The 19,383-nt window shown below is 44.0% G+C and overlaps 1 protein-coding gene across 1 annotated transcript in view; it reads left to right on the top strand.

The window, feature by feature from the left end:
* Positions 1-4,322: 4,322 nt before the first annotated feature.
* The window catches only part of LOC149360842 (pancreatic lipase-related protein 2-like), a 48,223-nt gene continuing 33,162 nt past the window's right edge, over positions 4,323-19,383 (top strand). The window contains exon 1 of the mRNA XM_089569408.1: positions 4,323-4,485. Coding sequence (XP_089425534.1) covers positions 4,332-4,485 — 154 coding nt within the window. The 5' untranslated portion in view covers positions 4,323-4,331. The remainder of the gene's footprint in view (positions 4,486-19,383) is intronic.

The following is a 19,383-nucleotide window of genomic DNA, read 5'->3' as shown; positions in this document are numbered from 1 at the left end:
ACGAGTCTTTGGCCGGCCTTCTGTTTTCTTTCCTTTTTTAGCACTGCGTTATCCTTCTAATGGCTCGAACTAAGAGGGAAAGTGGAGGACGGAGGAATGTTGTCTGGGCCGGAGTTTGGAGGGAAGATAGGAAATGCGCGCATCACACTATGAGAGAACATTTTGTGTTTTACTTGTCCTACTTTCGTTCGGAGAAAGTTACAGAAGCTGTGTAAGCTTGACGGCGGGGTGCATAACTAAGCGGAGCAATAATAATAACTCTCCTCTGAGAGCCAGGCCACAGTGTAGATTAGCGTCACCTTCGCAGATGCCACTATAAAGAAGGCACGGCTAGAACCCCCAGAAATGACGCAGATGTCGGATACGTCTAAATCATAACGTGGAACGATATGATTTCTAAACGATTAAATTCACCGCACTGCCCGCCGAGGTTGGAAAAGCAGTCGACATTCCAAGGAAGGCTCAAAAGAGCACATTTATTTCGTAGCGTCAAAAATGTAGCTTTTGCTCGAAATACTGAACATGATGGAAAGACGTGAAGCGGCAAACTCGAGTAGAAATTTCTATGCACACCGGTGGCGAGATATGCAACCGACGCTGCAATGTAGAGTGTTGCACGACGGGTTAGAGATCTCTAGTCCATTGGTTTAACAGATTTTAAATTTTTCGTTTTTTTTTTTTGGGGGGGGGGGGGGGGGTTGGCGGTCGTATCTTTTTATTTCTATTTTCTTTTGCTTAATAAGATTTTTGGCCACTTTTCTGGTGGTGCTTTTATATTTCAATCTCACTTTCAAGTGACTTTCAAGAACAATTTTGGTGCAAGTTGAAAGGAAATTCGAAAAACTGAAATTCAGATTAAATTCACGACCAATGACAAATTTTCGGCGCAAAGAAGACTAAAATTAGCTGCGTCCTTTTGCAATCAGCAGTTGGGGAACCTGTTGACACAAAAGAAATAGCCATTCTGAAACAGTCGCATAAAAGTTATAGTAGTGAGAGTTGCCATAAATATTGTGCCAAAGCAGCAGTCCCAAAAACGCCGAAAAGTTGTAAAGAAAATTTTCAGAATTTGTATTTAAATTTTATACACAATTGTTCCTGTTTCTCCTAAACACTTTAAACATCACTTTAAAGTTAGTAGTGTGGAAAGATATTTTGTCTTCCAGACTAGCAATTACAATCATTCTAGGAGCAAAATTACATTCTTCAGAATTTGTTTTCTTTTCGTTGAGTTGCGAAAGGAAATATTCGAGAATATGTATTTTTGTGGACCCATTTGACAGGTACTCTACTATTATGAATGCCAGTTTACCAATATCGCTCAAGAGAAAAGTAACTAACAGCCGTATCCTACCGGTACTCAACTGTGGGCAGGAACGGGGGGGCTAAAGAAAAAGGTTCAGCTTAAACTGAGCGCAGCGCAATGAGCTATGAAACGGAAAACTGTATGTTCAACGTCCAAAAACAGGAAGAGCGCATAGCGGGTAAAGGAATAAACGCGAGATAATGACATCCTAGTAGAAATAAAGAAGAACAAATGGTCTTGGCCAGGGCATCTAATGCGAAAGAAAGGTAACCGATAGTCTTTAAGAATGACGGACTGGGTTGCCAGAGAAGACAGGGGTTGCAGGGGGCGGCATAAAGTTACATGGGCGGATGAGACTGAGAAGCTTGCGGGGATAGGGGAGCCGCGGCTGGCACAGTAAGGGGTTAATTGGAGACATATGGAAGATGCCTTTGTCCTGCAGTGGGCGTAGTTAAGACGTTATTTTGTCAGCACATTTCACGCTTACTTAAAACTACTCCATGTACTCATTACATTTGCAAAAATTCTTAATTCTTTAAGGCAGTTTTCATAACGTTGCAAGCACAGCACACCTGATTGTTCCTATTTCTAGAGTCTCATTCAACTTAAACGACGAATTCAAAGGCCATTGACCTTCAGACAAGGGTCTCTGCACTGGAATTGATTGCGCCGTTATTTTCCGTTCTCGTGTTTGCAGACAGGATTGCATTATTCTTGCTTTAATATTTAGAATTCTCAAGCTAAAAAATGTTTCTATTTCCTTATTAACAGTTAAGCGCCTCGCAAACTCGTAAAAATTCCCCTGTTTATGTCCCCAATTTGCAGAAAACATTTCTTCAGAAATGAACAATTTTATGAATAGAGCACCACTGCTACATGAATGGATGCGGAGCTAGTAGGACAATTTATATCACGAAGCTGCTGTCTACCACTTGGCGCACAATACGCAGCGTGTTTGCGCATTGTTGACCACAGCGCGTGCCGTAAATATATTCATATGCGCAGTATGCAGTGGTATAGATCCTCCACCTTGTTTACCACCGTCCAAAACTCGGTTTCCTTGCTTTTTGAGCCCATGGAACCTATGCAATTTGCGTTTTTTGTCCGAAACTACCAGTATGCTTATTTAACGTTTTAAATTCTTGCAATGAGGGTAGTATTTTTACTGCTCCCGATATTTATTCACTAGTATTTATAATTTCATTATGTTCTTATAGTAGAGATCCTTTCTTTCCACAACTGGTTCATGACGTCATGTTTTGGGATTTTATACTTCGATGCCTCTTGCATAAAACTTCTGCAAACTTTCCTCACTGCGACTAATACAATGCTGAAGGAACAGAAAAGAGAATAGGCACCTTGAAGTATGTGGCTACCAACCACAGGGAGTGTTTTGTAATTTGTAGTTTCCCTAGCATACGGATACCTTGGTAGTCAGCGTGCTTGATTACCAGCAGGCTTGATTACACAAAAATTGCTCTAGAATAGTACCCTTGTTGAGACTTTAGACGGCAAAGGGAAAGCACAATATAATTAAAATCACAGTGATAGAACCGCCGATTCCGAAATCAAAGAAGATATACTTGTCAGCAACTGCTGCGGAACAACAAATCTACCCTTGAGTAATACTGCCAGTTTCCATCGACCGGCGCCCAACGGTGCGTACTTCCTACTTTGCGTTGTGGGCCACCCCAAATACTAATTTTAGAGCTTATTGTGTTACACTTCATATTTTTCTTCATTTTTAGTACTTATCAACTATAGGACGCAAATAGCGTGCTATATGTACAGTCTTTTCAAAAGTATACAGCCGAAGAGGTTTGCTTTTGAACCCTGCAGCGTGGCTCCTCTTGTACTCAGGAACCCTAAACTCATGAAGGCGGGAGAAATTTCAGTCCTTAACGCTCCGCAGCTTAGGGCTATCAGATGAGCTAAAGAGCCTCGCTAGAGGGCTTGGAAGCAAACCCCTTGGGATGCATATGTTTGTCAAAAACTACACTTGTGAAAATCGTGAAAAGAAAAAGATTGATTATTGTTCTCCTTACTTTTAATTGGTCCACGCTCATGCCGTACAAATCAGTGACTTGTTTCATAATAGAAGGTAAGAGATGGCAGAGAGTTGGCATTTCTCTCTCCCTCGGAAGCAAGTTGACGTAAAGATGTAATATCTGATCTTTCGGGCTCCAAACAACCGGGCCGATCTGTTTCAGTTCATATATTAATGCCTCGTCAGGTCGCAGCTTAACCCTTCCCTTTTTGTGGGCTATGCAAATGAACTAGAATAGCGGAGTCTCATTGTAAAGATTACCCTGTGAAGGCAGCAATCGTCGTGTATATTGAGGAAAATTCCGTGAAGAAGGGGTAAAACCTCACAACAACTAAAATTTCACGCCGCTGAGGCGCGGGGTTTTCCGCTGCACAAGCTTCGCGCAATATACACGCGTACCTTCTCTCCCTCCTCCCGGCCCAGTAAGGGTTTCCTCATTGAACAACCCAAGGCGGCACGCGGCCCAACGGGCGCACGTTTCCGGCGTCACCTTCGAAAGAATTATCTGGAGCACAGACGACGACGACTGCGATGATGACGGTGACGGCCTCCGGGTAATCGGAGGAGGCGCAGGGCACTAGGCAAGCGGGCGTCGCGACGTTTCACTTGTCCTCCCCTCCCTCCTGGACACACGGACGGCTCCGCTCAGGAGCCCTCAGCGGGGCCGTCCGGCCAGCCAGCCAGCCGAAGCGGGCGGCCTGACCCGAAAATACACATAAAGAAGAGCGCGCGCTCAGCAGGGACGGGCCCGGTTCGGTCGATGCACTGGCTTCCCCCCTCACCGCTCGCTCCTTGCCCTTGCCAGCGAGCGCGCGTGGAGCAGCAGGCGAGGCCCGGCCGCGACCCAAGACGAGTCCGGCCACCGTCTCCCGATCAGCGTCCCGACCAGCGCGGCCGACGCTGCTCCTTCCCTGCCCGCTGCCGTCGCCGCGTTCTCCTCTGGGGCTGGGATCCACCGGCCCGCCCCATGAGCGGCCGATGGTCGTCGCGTCGTCCACCCTCCGATCGGGAGGCTGGCCTGCCCTGCTCGCCCTACTGCTCGCCGCGGCCGCTGGTCTCGGTGTCTGGTGGCTGGCGGTGTCGTCGAAGATGCCTGCCCTGGCGCAGGCTGTGGTTGCGCCAACGTCGTCCGGTGAGTCACGCTCCTTTAGCGGATCGCGTGATGCTCGCTTAGCGCGCACCCCTTGACCTCCCCCCTCACGAAGTGACGGGAAACCGGTTGCCACCCTCCGCCCCGGTAGCAGCTGTTGGGGGCAAGGTCGCGCCTTGCGGCCAGCTCCGCTACGACCCCGGGGGTCATTGCTCGCGGCGGTCCCGTATACGTGGCCGCACGGAAGAGAACATTTGTCTTGTGGTAGGCAGGAGATGACGCGATAAGAGTCCGTGAGCCCGGTTGCGTGCTGGCAGCTAAGGCAGTGAGCGCGAGCCGGTCGAAGGTGTGTGTTTACGGTCTTCATTTTGTGAGTGCAGCAGGGGCTTCCGTTGATACCGCATCTGTACCTGCTTGTTTTGACGCCTGTATGTGTTGACACTGTAACGTATTAAAGGAGGCAGGGTTTCGGTGACGGAATTTCGTGACTGTCGGGGTTGCTGACGGTGCATCCACTTCTGACGCATTGGCCAACCGCGATTTTTGTCGCTCCTCTAGCTTTTGTGCTATGTAAAGATGCCACAAAGACCCTTGTTGAAGTGTGAAATCTCGGCGAGTACTCACACTTCTGAAAAACCTTACCATCTGGATAGTTCTAGCTATTTACGTCGATGTGGAACGCCTGTTGCCGTTGGCTTCCTTCTTTTCCACTTTGCTGTAACCTTGAAAAGGGGGTGTGAAAAGAGCTTCTTCAAAACATGGCCGCGTATCAGGACGACACAAGTAATGCAAAATAATGCATCCAAGGTACTAGAACTTAAGGTATGCCCTTGAGCAGTAGAATTTGTTTTCTTTTGATTTCAAGACGTTCATCATACTCAGAGCGTACGCAGGAGGGTGACAATGTTGATAACCATATTATTCCCTTCATTGCTCTGCATTGTGTGCATATTTTATCGAAGCGAGAAAACAGTTCGCTTGAAATAAGAAAAACAGGGCTATGGAACATAAGATACTTTCAACATGCATAATGTTTACTGATTTCTGGCTTCAATTAAAAAACAAATTGCGAAAACAATTCAAGCTTATTCAAGATTCAAGGCGGGACAAGCAGGTTTTAGCGTTCTATTAATGCGTAATAATACTTACGATGTATGCAGACTTGATAACAACAAAAATGTTCTCTTCACTGAATTCTCTTATTGAAAAAGAAATTGACCTTAGCTAATTAAGCCATTCGTGGTTGGTGCGCTGCCGAACCTCTAATACTGCCACTGCCGCTACGCAGATGGATTCGCACCTAGGTATCATAGTGTGTTGCACAAGAATTCGATCGCTAATTGCAGGAATAATTACAATATGAGCCAACCAAGCCATGTCCAGGAGTCTAGAGATAAAGAGTACAGAGTTTTCGCTGATGGCTAGGAGTTAAAGCAACCTGTTTTAAGCAGACGCTATAGTCAATCAACCACGTCACCGTGCGGCTGTCTTAATGCTAACCTGAAAGGCTAACAGATCGCATCCGCGTCAAGGTACTCGAAATGACAGCAACATCAGTGCAGCGGTTTACTAGACAATCGAAGGGATGAATTCATAGGGAGGAATAATTGGTTCCAGTATTTATTTACCCTTCTGCTTCGCTTCGATTTGTTCTATGTATACTTTTTCCTTGATTTAAATCCTGGTGTCTTTTCAGGTTTCAATAACATTGTTCCTTTAGGCGCGTCTTAAATTATTTATTTTATACTTGGCAGGGTGTCCCAGCTAACTTAAGCCAGGATTTAAAGATATGCCGCGGCACTCTCAAACGACACTACCAAATGCTTGTTGCTCGCTATTGTACTGAACAAGACCACACTCTTTTTTGTATCGTGCTTAACTCCCTAATTGGTCGATATTAATAAACCAACTTCGCAAGCAAAGAAAATAGGCAAAACATTTCAGTGATAAATTTATAGAACGGTCCGCTGATTGAAGAGTTTCTAACTTTCCAGCTGTTATGTATCAGCTTTTTTTTCCCCTCACTGCAGATCGACGAGGATTACAACAAAAATATACCACGTGACATGTCCTCTTGCACGCCGCAACAGCAATGGTGTCAAACGTTCCGCCTACAAACGAACAGCTCATTTTCCCGAGTGTCCTGTCGCTGAAAAGGCGACAGGGCTTCCACACAAGCACTGGCGGCGCGATTTACGCCAGCGCAAGCGATGAGGGCTCCGTTTGCTTATCGCTATCACGAACTGCCGCGAGAGAAGCATACCGCGGGTCTAAATCGCACAGCTAGCTGCTGCGTCGCTGCACTGTCTTAAGCATGAGCGGACCCGGCAGAAAGATCTGTTCGTTCCTACGTGGAGCGTTTGGGAGCTCTGCAATCGTGGCGCGCTAGAGAACATGACATGTGGTGTTTTTGTTCTATTTAGTGGGCATATGCAGTAAGCGGAAAAAGCTAATACGGAGAATAAAGGTAGTTAGAAACTGTTCAACCGGATGTTTTTCGGACAGTTCTACAACTCTGTCATTGTAATTTTTCACCCATCCTGACTGCTTGGGAAGTTTATGAATTAATATGGGCTGATTATGCAATTAAGCACAATACACAACATTAGTGTGATCTGCTCCATAAAACTTCCAGCAGCATGCATTTGCTCGCGTCGCCTTAGAGTGCCGCGTCATAATTTTAAACCGTTGCTAAACTTAGCCGGGACACCCTGTATATGTGACACGCCAAAAAAGGATGCGCCTTAACTGTCATGCTGACGCAGAGAAAGCGTGTATTGTTCGGTTGTCAAGAACGACATCAGGCGCTCGATAGAAGTAAGTATTGGTGCAATATTGCACTGGCTTCTCGTTATTGTGTAGAAAAATTCAACACTCTCCCGAAAGATTTAGTCATTGTTTTCAAAATGCATGCCATGTCATAATAAGCCAGGTATAAACGTTTGCGACACATTACTTTCGGAAGATCAGGGGCCGTATTCTATAAAGATCCAGTTTCCCTTGTCCATTCTGCGACCATTCGGTCCTCTGTCAGTGGTCACTCAGATATAGGTACCCGCAGCTTTCAGGCGTCTGTGGCAAGCGCCATGGACATTGAGTGGTTGGCGACCAGGCCTCACCATTGGCTGCATATCGCACTAAATGAGAGCTAGTGGTCACGTCCGGTCACCTGCTGTTCACAGAGCGCTGCGATCCACCTAAGCATTCGCTTGCAAATCGTAGCGAATAGAAGCCAGTGGGGGGGGGGTCCGCTCACACACCACCAACTGGACGGGTCGCTTTCCACAGACGCTTGAAAGTCGCGCGTATATCTGAGCGACCAATGAGGCAATTGGTTTAGCCACGGCTTGAATAATGCTATAATTTTACTGTAAAGAATTAAAGGTACACAGGAGAAGCAAGCGTAACGGTCCATACTTGCACAAAAATAATTTTAAAACTACAAGAAATCATCGAGTACTTTCAAAAAGCACGAAATAATTTGCAACCAAAAAAAATAAATCAATCGATAAAGGTATTTTTCCGTACATTTTCCAAAGTAGAAGCTGCTCTTGGCAGCTTGACATTTTAAAGAGTGCTACCAGTTTGAAGGGAGTTAGCAAGTCTGTGTAGTGTGGATGAACTCTTATTCCTGTCTTTTTCTTTAGGGAATCATCAAACTGCCCAATCAAACGCGGCGTGGTCTATAGCTTTCCAGCACCGTGGGCGTTACAGGCGCGACTGAAACCCGCAGTTGGTTATCCGGGGTAGTGCTCGAGGCCTTAATATGTGGTAATGTCCAATCACCGGCGGATCTGTCCCCGGCTACCTCAACCGTGTTTCGGAGTCTGTAAGTGCCAAATCTGGGCGCCATTCCCTAGCCGATTCTTGGCAACCACAATTCGCTACGGCAAGATTCATGCTCTTGACTTCTATCCAGTTATTCTTTTGCCCCACATTGTAGGTTTTGCAGCCAAATTTATGCAGTCTCACCACCCTAATAATTATGTCAGTAGTCAATTTAGCGCTCCGCTCTAAACGAAGGGCCACCGATATCAAAGGTCGTAATTTCATGGCTGTTCCTGTTCTGTTTGCCCCTAGTTGCGAAGGAATACAATTTCAGAAACCTCACTCAAGTTTCCCGTAAATGGCTCAAAACGCGCGTATGAATGTTATTGCATCGGATGCTATACTGAAATTACAGGCTTATACTATTCTGACAACGGTTTCATACAGCGCTGCTGACTGGGAAAAATAACTAGCACGAATACAGTAAAAGTGCAATCCTAGAGAATGAAACAGATGACTAACTTAACTGCAGTATGTTGCAGGTGATCACCAGTCCTTTACTGGCTACAAAAAGAAGAGTGCATGTTTTTTTCCGATCTCAACCGGTGTGGTCTAGGTCATTTGGTAGATGCTCCCATTTACGTAACTGAGCCGCCTATGCCGTACCAGCGAGCCATTTTAGTAGATGTTGCTATGCTGATTGCAATTTTTTCTATACGAGGGGAATCAAACGGCGCACGCTGATACGCGTGCATCCTGGCAATAAAATCTTCGCATCGATATCTCTTTCGGTAACAAAAAACGCAAAGAAACGAGCAGGTGGCGGTACCGCTTTCTCCTCTCTTTGAGCCGAAAGTAGGACGGGGCCCACACGGCGACACGAGAGCAACTTCTTTCTGCGCCTCGCGTTGTTTTCTTTAGTGCTCATTTAAAGGACAGGTAAAAAAGAGCTTTATTTCAGCTGCTCGTGCTGTGGTAGCTTCCAACGACTTTATTGCGTGATGATGGACCCGCCGCGGCGTTTCCCCTTGTTTTTCGATCGAGATGTTTTATAAGGCCTCTTTGGTTTCTGCAGGCACGCGCATTGTGAACTGACAGAGCCACACTGCGTTCATTGCAGTAGTTTACGTGCCTTTTCATTCGAAAGCAAAGGATACCAATGCTTAGCTGCCATCGCCGCGACATGCCAGCGTTAAGAGCCCCTGAGAGTAGAGTAGTAAGGCCATTACCTGCTGAATTTGGTTTCTAAATTTTTGTACTTCTAATGATGCGATGGCGGCAAACCTCAGATTTCCTTTATGTGACACGTGTTTCAGGCGCCGCCAAAATACTATTGACGACATCAAGAAGAGCAAAACAGTAGTTCCCAATTTTGAGAAACCAGGCAGCAAGGACGCATGACAAGTGGGCAGTTAAGTTTCGGAGAAGTATCTTCAAAAACTACAAGCCACATTCAAGGCGCCTCTTAAGTAGCCTTGCGCCAAATGGATTGAAGGATATATAAAAACCGCATATTTTACCTTACTCGGTTCTGCACTAGTGACGCTCAAGATATTGCCTCAATAAATCGTAGAACGTTCTAGATGGCTAGTTGATTTATTTCGATAAAAGGTAGGGCGGCGTGAGTAGAGCAGGAACAGAGACTATAGAAACGAAATTTACCCTAAGAAAAATGCTCCAGTGATGTCGTTTTCATTTCTGTGTCACCTGCCGTTAGCCTATTAACCAATGCCCTTGAAGCAGTCCGAAATCGCTCCGCCCGTATTATTCTCGGTGGCTATGGTCGTTTATCGAGCGTAACAGTCATGAAGGAAACTTTATCATTAGCACCCTTGTCGCTCCGCAGGAAAATTTCCCGTTTGTGCCTTTTCTTCAAAATTTACCACACCAATACAATTCTAAAAAATGCACTGATCACATCACCCACGTATGCATAATCGCGCATCGATAATCCGTGCAAAGTAGGTATCCCCCACTTCCGCACTACATCCGATCAGTATTCATTCATTCCTAAAACAGCAACAGAGTGGAATCGTCTGCCTGCCGCGTTAGTGCTTACAAACAGTGTCGAAGTTTTCAAGAAAAACTTATCCTTACATTACAAAGCATAGAAGTTTTTTTCGTTCTAACTCCTTTAGTTAGAAAGTTTTCAGTTATATGGTTGTGTGTTTTATGTTACTTCATATTGTTATCTAGTTTCTTCTCCATTTTCAGCGACGAACATGAACGAGTGTTGCCACTCATTAGCTATGTTTCTCATACAATGTCAGTGCTTTCTGTTTAGTTTTTAGATTGTTACCCTCCGAGCCCCGGGGATAATCCCCTGTTCACGCCTGTATTCAGCTTGCCTGTCTTTTTGTATATGTAGTTTTTATTTTATTATTTTTCCCGCTTTCCCGAAAAACTGTGCCATAGCATTATCCTCTGTTAATTTTTTCGTCTCTGTTACATTCTTTGGAACTGTTTGTTACGTATGTTGCACTGTTTTTTTTTCCCACTGCATCACTCCCCCTCTGTAATGCCCTCTGGGCCAAGAGGGTATGTTGAAATAAATAAATAAAAATAAAAATAAATAAAAGTATGATCGTAAAACAAAAAAAAAAGAAAACGAAAAGAAGAAACGATTTTTTCTGAACAGCCTCGCAAAAAACTAACCATCCTTCTCCAGCTCAAGAACTATGCGAAAGAACAGTTGCAACGCATGCGGGCTCGTGTAAGAGCAAGTTTTACTCATCCGTCTTTCTTCCTTTCTCTCCATTTCTCTTTCTTTCTTCCTTTCTCTCCATTTCTCTTTCTTTCTTCCTTTCTTTGTTTCTTTCTTCCGTTCTTTCTTTCCTTCCTTCTTTCTTTCTTCCTTTATTTCTTCCTTCCTTTCTTTCTTTCTTCCTTTCTTTCTTTCTTTCTGTCTTTTTTCCTTTCTTCCTTTCTTTCTTTCTTTCTTTCTCTCTTTCTTTCCTCCTTTCTTTCTTTCTTTCTTTTTTCCTTCCTTCCTTCCTTTCTTTCTTTCTTTCTTCCGTTCTTTCTTTCATTCCTTCCTTCTTTCTTTCTTCCTTTCTTGCTTCCTTTCTTTCTTTCTCTCTTTCTTTCTTTCTCTTTCTTTCTCTCTTTCTATCGATGAATATCCAAGATATTCATCGCTACACTAGGACAGTATCACAATTTCGCAACACTAATCACAATTTGTACAGAATGATGGAGCATGTGAAGAAAAAACGTAAATCACATTTATTGGAATTATTACACAAACGAAAATTTATTACTGATATTCACAACAAACTTCCTACAGTATTTTCTTCAATTTTTGAGTTTTAATAAATTGCCTCCGATTATCTTCTACATTTAAAGCGTCTGTTATTTGAGAAGGAAAGGCTTGCCTTTCGTAGCGATTTCGAACGTGTTGCATTATATCTATCGTGTGTTCAACATTTTACAAATTTCAACTGTTTACTGTGGAATTATGTAGTCCCTATTATAGATCCATTGCGATAATTTAATGAAGCAGACCTGGTGTACCTTCAACACATTATATTTGACAAATAATGTTTGGTGTGTTGGGAGAAAATGCAGTACAGCTAAAACACGACAGGCGCTTCTGTACTATCGAGGACAAAAGTGGAATACTCCACGCGGCGGGAGCTGGAGGAACGGAAAACTGCGGTATTTTGGCGAGCTAAAGCACGAAACATTGAAACAAGTCAAGCGACATGCCTGCTGATAATAAAGGTGACTCATTTGCTGTCTCAATCCCAGATTCCGCCTGTTGATGGCGTTGCAACGCGTTTTTCGGTTGCTCCGGCCCCCGCCACGTTGGGTATACCACCTTTCTCCCCGATAGTACGTACAGTCTTTGTCAAAAGTAACCAGGCTGCATGGTTTGCTTCTAGCTTGTATAGTGGAGCCCATGTGACTTACCTAAACATCAAAGGTTGTTGGAAGGTAAGAAGATCCCCAGTCCTTACCTTTAACAACCATTTCAGCTTCAGGGAAGCTGTACGGGTTCCACTGTACGAGCTAGAAGCAAACCATGCAGCCTGGTTACTTTTGACAAAGACTGTACATTGTGTAGTATGCGTGTATAAGGCGTTGCTGAACGCTTCTATATTTGCTCAGCAGAAATGAATGTAATGGTAGAAATTCGAGAATTCTCATTACTGCCTTAAAGAACAAAGGCATATCACTGCTGCAAACCTGTTCACGTTGGCCTTTATAGTGATAAAATAAGTAGCGCTTGTATGTTGTGTCAGCTGAGCTCCAAAGAGCGTTCGAATGAGACCAAACGCTCATTGCTTCCCTGAGATTGCAAATTCGTAGGATTGCTGCTGACGCCTAATTTTTCTATACAGCTCATTTATTTTATTAGTGTGCTTTGGCTATAATGCAAAATGCTGCAGGCAAATTGAATTTTACTGTCCCTGCCTAGCATAAATTCTTGTTTCTAAGCTTGTCCTGTAAGGCACTAAAGTAAACATCATCCATAACTTTTTGGCTGCGCTTCTTGCTGTGGAAAGAGCGACACTTATCGATACGTTTCATATCGGCGCAACTATTTCTCTATTTATATAGTGCGTTCACAGTTGATCTGCATATTTTGGTGATATTCTTATCACACGCAGCTGAAACGCCTGGTATGATCCGCGGTATCCAAGCATAGTGTTTTAGTAAGATGCCCCTGTGAGCATAGGCGAGGAAGGCAGTGCGGGCATCTTTTTTTTTTCATTTTCAACGCAAAATTCAATTTTTCACAAGTTCTAGAAACGGCTCAATATTGACGAAAACGCTTTTCGACTTTTATAACTAAGCCATGAAGAAGTCCAATAGCTGAGAGTAAACAGTGTGCACGCTTACGTGTTCGTGAAAACGAAACACAGAAGTAATTTCATTGCGTGAAAAGCTAACCAGGGTCCTTACTTTCTAGCGACTGGTTTCATTCTTAATTTCATTTGCCCCTGACGCAAACATGACGAAATGAAGAGCACGCGGGGCAATCACAAACACTGCTGGTTTGGCTGCAACACCACGCTTGTCACGATCGTGGCACCGCATCCAGTACGGTTTAATGACACGAACAGCCCTTTCTTCGATTTTCCTTTTCGGCTGATACTGAATAAGCGAGAATAAAGCTGGACAGGTGTTTCCAATGCGTCGTCCTGCCGCCACATTGTCGGCGTCGGCGCCTGTCCGCCACTGCACGCTTTTATGCAAGGTGCATCATAGGCTTAATTCTCCCGCGGTTTATGTAATCTGTAGCAGCGACCAACTTGGAGGGGACTAAATGAAGGAAAAGTGAAATAGATGAATGGAAAAGAGGGCCCCAATTCTTCAGAGCTTGACTTCCCACATCTTGTTTTCCTGGGAAAATTGTATTCCAAAAAAAGTTTTACAGGTCCACCCACTAAGAGTTTAGTCGTTATCGAAGCGTTCCTAAATATGGGCTGCTTTCAAACGGTACGATTGTGCGCGCCCCAATACGCGACGTTTCTTTATAGTCCCGTTATTGTTTGCTTCTTTTATCTTGCTTGTAATAGGTGGGATGAAGAAATTTCTACATTACGTTGTTCTTTCTAAGCTCGTACAACTCCTGCTTCAGTGTGACCTTTAACTTGCCCTTATTAGTTGACAAGAAGTTGATTTCGTAAAAAGGAACAGCGTTGCTTCCGGATAAAAGATATGCAACTGGTAGCAGCACTGCTTTTCTCGTACCTTTTTACAAAACTATTGAGTGGCATTCTTGCGTATGGGCTCCACGAAGAAGAGCTGATATTATTCCGCATGCTGTGATGAAAAAAAAAATAAAACACAAGTAGAGAGTATATAAGCTAGATCTGATACTTTTTCCCCAGAATATTCGAAACCGGGCGCCTGAGAAACCGGCTCCTTTCGACCGGATTGCGGTCGTAAAGTTATTCGGCACTATCTTTAATGCTGTTACGTGGTCCATTTCAAGCATACACCCTTGTTTCTTTAATACATCGCTTCGTATTTCTCTTCGTGTTCTGTGCTGATTCCGTAAGCAGCCAAGGAAAAAGTAACATACGATCACGGACAGCACACGCTACACCACGCTATATGCAACTTTCTCCTGCTTCATATTGTTCAGCTGGTTAAAAAAAATAAAAAAACATTGGATTGCCGAAGCGACGAGAACGGTTCTCTGGAAGGTTTACCTGCGTGTGGTTCTGTCAACCGCAATATATTCGTTGAGAACACAGTATGAACGACCAGACAACCTTCTGTCAGTTCTGTGCAGCGCAAGATATATTTGAGATTAAGACGCGGGCTCTGAGCTACGGAGGTGGTTGCAGCTGCTCACAAATGACAGGAATTGTTTTTTAAAATGAGTATGTGATAGCACTAATGCCCCGACCGACCGATTTCGCTGATGCTTGTATGGAGCCTGCTTCTGGCACTTGGAGAAACTGCACACCTGTAGTATGGGATGGGGTCAGCTGGTCACGTGACCTAGACGGCTAATCAGCTGTCGAGCTCACAAGACCGCCGCCTACGGCTGCGGCAATGGCCACGAGGAAAGATTTTGTGCACAACAGGAACCGTGAGTGACTTGTATGCATAGAACAACTGCATTAAACAGTGCTTCATGTATCTACTTGATTCACCCATGCAATAGAAGCACAGATAGTGCATAAGATGCACTTGATGTAGTACTAAGCAAACAAGGGAAGGGGAATGAGGGGCCCATTATAAATATGAGAGAAGCCAACAGCCACAGAAACCAAGGAGCACTGGGATTTTTTTTATTTATTTATTTGTGGTGTTGCTCAAGTAAGAATATTACTGAATATGTTGTCGCTTAAAGCTAATTGATTAGAAAAGCAGAAGAAAAAACAACCACATGCCCACGGCCTCCGAATTACGCGTCCGGTGCTCTACTTCTGAGCTACGGCGACGGCTGTCAAACCTTCTGCTTTCCGGGGTATTTATGTATACAAATAACCTAACCTTGAGAGTGTTCATCAGCGGCACCCACGTTCGTAAGCGGCGGACGTGGAAGGTCCCGAGTTACCGCTAGTGTGACGTAGAACGTCATCGAACGGCGAGGGCGGAAGCTGTGTGAGAACCCTCTTATGCTTCCTATGGCGTCAAGGCAGCCAGAACCGAGGCCCTCGCTAAGCAATTAAGCAAACAACGGAAGGGGATGAGGGGCTCGTTATTAATATGAGAGAAGCCAACAGCCACAGAAACCAAGGCATAGAACAACTCTCCAAAACCAACTCCAAAACCAAAAGCAACCAAAATGAACTCCCAAAATCCCCAGTGCTCCTTGGTTTCTGTGGCTGTTGGCTTCTCTCATATTGAGCTACTACTGTAACATATATTGTACAATTGAGTAGCAGAAAGGAAGCAAGGACGTCGAAGAAACATACAGACCAGGACGATGCTGCACTGACAGCTGTAGATTTATTTGAAAAACCGCATGTGCATACAGAAGAACAGGCCCTGCTTCGGAAGATAATAGAAGTATAAATGTGCGGTTTTTCAAATAAATCTTCAGTTGTCAGTGCAGCCCCGTCCTCGTCTGTTTGTGCCTCGACGTCCTTGTTTCCTTTGTGGTGCTCAATTATACGATCATGAACCAACTAGCTCTAGAGTCCACCTTATTAACTACTGTCACCACATAGCAACATCATGAATAGAAAACCATAACGACGATAAACACTGTTAAACCAAGATAAAAAATTCAAAACAATGGCCACAAAGTGCTTCTCACCTAAGTTATCTTTGTTGTAAAAACGCAAATCAACCGTAATTTTTTTTATCATGTTCTGTGATTGCCGTCGTTTTAGAAAAAAAAAAATGCGACACTTTCCTTCATTAGGCGTGACGGCCAGACAGTCATACAGTGCCAGGATAAATGAGCAGGTAAATTCACGTTGACTGACGTGACATTCTAGCACACGCGTTATAACTTCAGAATATCGGATCGAAACTTTCAAGCCTTGCTGAGCAGCCAGTGTGGAGTCCGCAAATAAAATGTAGCGGCTTATTTCCTGACATAGCTATACGAATAAACTACAAATGCTCACACAAGACAGCAATAAAATAGAGTCACGCAGCGCACCATTCAAGCCTGCTCCATTAATATGACTACCGGGCTTCATTTGCGACTGAAATTACTGGCAATTGTTTTCTGGACACGATTTTTTCTATCTACTCACGTCCTGCTGCTCGGATAATGGCCAGGGTGTTAACGGGAAAAACCCATTTGGGCCCTTATATGTTTACTGCATTCTAACAAATCTTACACTTTTACAAATTTCTACTTCTTTCGTTTCTGCACGCTTCTGTTTCCGCCTTTCTCTCCGAAAACCCCTCCCGAATGCACACTAGTAAAGTTGCAGTATATAAACTGCAGCTAAAATTCTCTTTCATTGAAGATCTTGTTTGTTATCTTTGGCATCAGTATGGGAAGCGATGTGAAGAAGACCCCGCTTCCTCTAAGCAGATAATCGTTTTATGGTTAACATCTCGGAAAAGGGGAAATCACCTCATGGCACTTTTTTTTAAGCTGTTTTATGCTTCACAGTCATGGCGGACGCTACTTTTCATTATCCACGGCATATTTTACGAATGAAAGCCGTCTATGCCGCTTATAATGCATCCGCGCGCTCTCCTTCTTTTGACTGTCGCAGTGCATATATATGCTGGCCGTTCGTGATATGTGAATAGCAGCAATACCAATGGAAGCATCTGCTGGCGTTGCATTGTTAAGATAGAAACAGTTTAAGGACTAACAAAAAGAGGACGTGTAGCTGTAGTAGTAGACGCGCCAGACCTATGTCATTCCCACGATGCGCTTCAAACTGCAGTGTATCATTAAATAAGATAAATCAATGTAATGACGTCACCTTGGCAAAGTTTTACTTATTTTAACTTTATTCCGCAGGCATGCACAGAAGCAACACTTACAAATTTTATTTTTTTTCTAAATTTTTACACCTTGTTTTGTTTTGTGACCAGTTTTTTCGTACGACTCGTTTATGGACGCTTTTGGTTAAGAATTGTTCGTTGGTTGTCTAGACGTAATGCAGAAGAGATCATGCAGTGTGTGCATGCATACAAATTAGAAGCTGCAGAAATTACTCTTCGTGCAAACGGCTCATCATAATAACAAAAAACTGTTTTTGTGTTTCTGAGTAAAGAAACTATGCCTACGAAATAACTTTTTTGGCGTAGTCTCCAAGCAATGTGAAATAACTTATGTGGACTAGCTAATCAAAGAATTAGTCATGCATGATCAAGTGGGGGAGTCCAATCCGTCGTTCACTCAATAAACAAAGTTAACGGACCGTCCGTAACAAGCACACCAACTGACCAGAGCTCAATGTCCTGCCTTTTATCGAAACCATCCACAATCTTTTCGCAACCAAAACCTGCGTCCTGAAACAGACTGATCCGGCTACGGCGGTGGCCGCTGCTTGTTGCGGTTGGAAAGAATTTGCTTCTTTGTTAGTTTTGAGGCCTAGTTTTTCTTACTAGGGCACATTGCGCACCTGCGTTGAAACCTCTGCAATCCAGTCTTGTATATATCTAGGACGCGCACTCCAGGAAGCTGTAAATAATAATGTCGTTACCGTCGTTTATCAAGGAAAGGTGCAGGTACAGTACAGAAAACACTGCATGAAATTGCAAAAAAAAAATCAAGTGCAATTTCATGCAAGCTACAAAAATGTGGCCAAGCATTATTTACACAAAAAAATATTAGATACGCCGAAACGTTTCCGCAATTAAGCGCTCAGGTGCTTACCGCTAGCCTCGTGAATTGCAGTGAGTTATGCCTTTTTGTGACCATATACGTCAATTGAGAGAAAATACTTTGCGCTTCATTGCGTCCTTGCTAAGAATGAATTTTGTCAAAGGTCATGCAGTGCTTGCATTCTCACTAGAAGTGCGCCGTCGCTAGCTGACACATAATTTTCAATACCCCTAACATGACCTCAAGCACAATAGGTAATGTGACGAGGATAAATTTATTTGCAAACGTGGAGGGAAGTTATGTAGAGGCAGAGGCAGCCGCAGAGCTCAACAACAAAGAGACGAGGGGCTGGTTGGTTGGTTGGCCTTAAGTAAAATGGCACATACCCACTACGGGGGAGTGTCTAAGACAGAGGCGGTGAACTGCTGGAAAGAAGAGCTTTTATGGAAGAAAAGGAGCCGAGGAGCTCAGAGCTAGAGCACGCACTTCGTCGTCGCTGTCCACTCCTACGACGATGACAATATTTTCTCCCAAGCGTAAAATTCTCGGGCAACATAACTATGGCGTTTAAAATTATGATGGATGTTTTTAGCGGGCTCATCCATATGGAAAACAACACGTAGATCACAGCGAGATAATATAGCGCAGAATAGGACAGGACACAAGAAGACACGATAAACACGAGCGCTAACTTCCAACAATTTTTTTATTTCACACATGCAACATATTTAACACCAAAACCACGTCATCACCTGTGCTATCAGTAACGTTGTCTGAGAAATGAGAGTTCTTTATCAGACAAAAAGATAGAGGGAGTGCTTACACATGTCTCTCTCGAAGAATTTATCCTCTCAGCTTCAATTATTAACCGCGTGGTCATGTCCCTACTTTTTGCAAGCACAACAGTTTTCTCAAAAAATGGTTTGCATGTTTTAGATTCGCATGAATGAATGTGATCGACAAGTGATTTCTCTTTCCCGTTCTTGACGTCGCGTGCGTGTTCCATCAATCGCTGATTGAGGCATCTCCCCGTCTCGCCGATGTAATGGCCCCCGCATGATAACGGTATTTTATACACGACACCTTCAATGCATGACACGTACGGCTTCTGATGACGAGTCGTGCATCCACGTGTTCTGTTGCTGTTGCTTTTCCCAATCTTCCACAACGAAGCAAGTTTATTTGGCGCCGAAAATACGACAGTTGCGTTTGCCCGCTGCCCAATCCTTTTCAGATTATGAGAAATCTTGTGCAGATATGGCAATGCAATAAAGCGCTTCCTTTCACCGTGCATCGGGGCCTGTTGACATTTATCTTCATTCAGTTTTCTTAAAAGCTTCTCGGCAACAGACACCAGGACATCGGTGGGGTAGTCAGCCTTTTGGTCTGCTCATTAAAACTTTCATCCATCCTGTGCGTACAAGATTTTCTCAGGGAGTTCTGAAAACACATGTTGACGA

The sequence above is a fragment of the Amblyomma mixtum genome, chromosome 2, assembly GCF_055824585.1.
Source record: "Amblyomma mixtum isolate Tamu chromosome 2, ASM5582458v1, whole genome shotgun sequence".
Classification (NCBI taxonomy): Eukaryota; Metazoa; Arthropoda; class Arachnida; order Ixodida; family Ixodidae; genus Amblyomma; species Amblyomma mixtum.
Note: the sequence above shows the minus strand (reverse complement) of the source record. Positions and strands in the feature narration are given on the sequence as shown.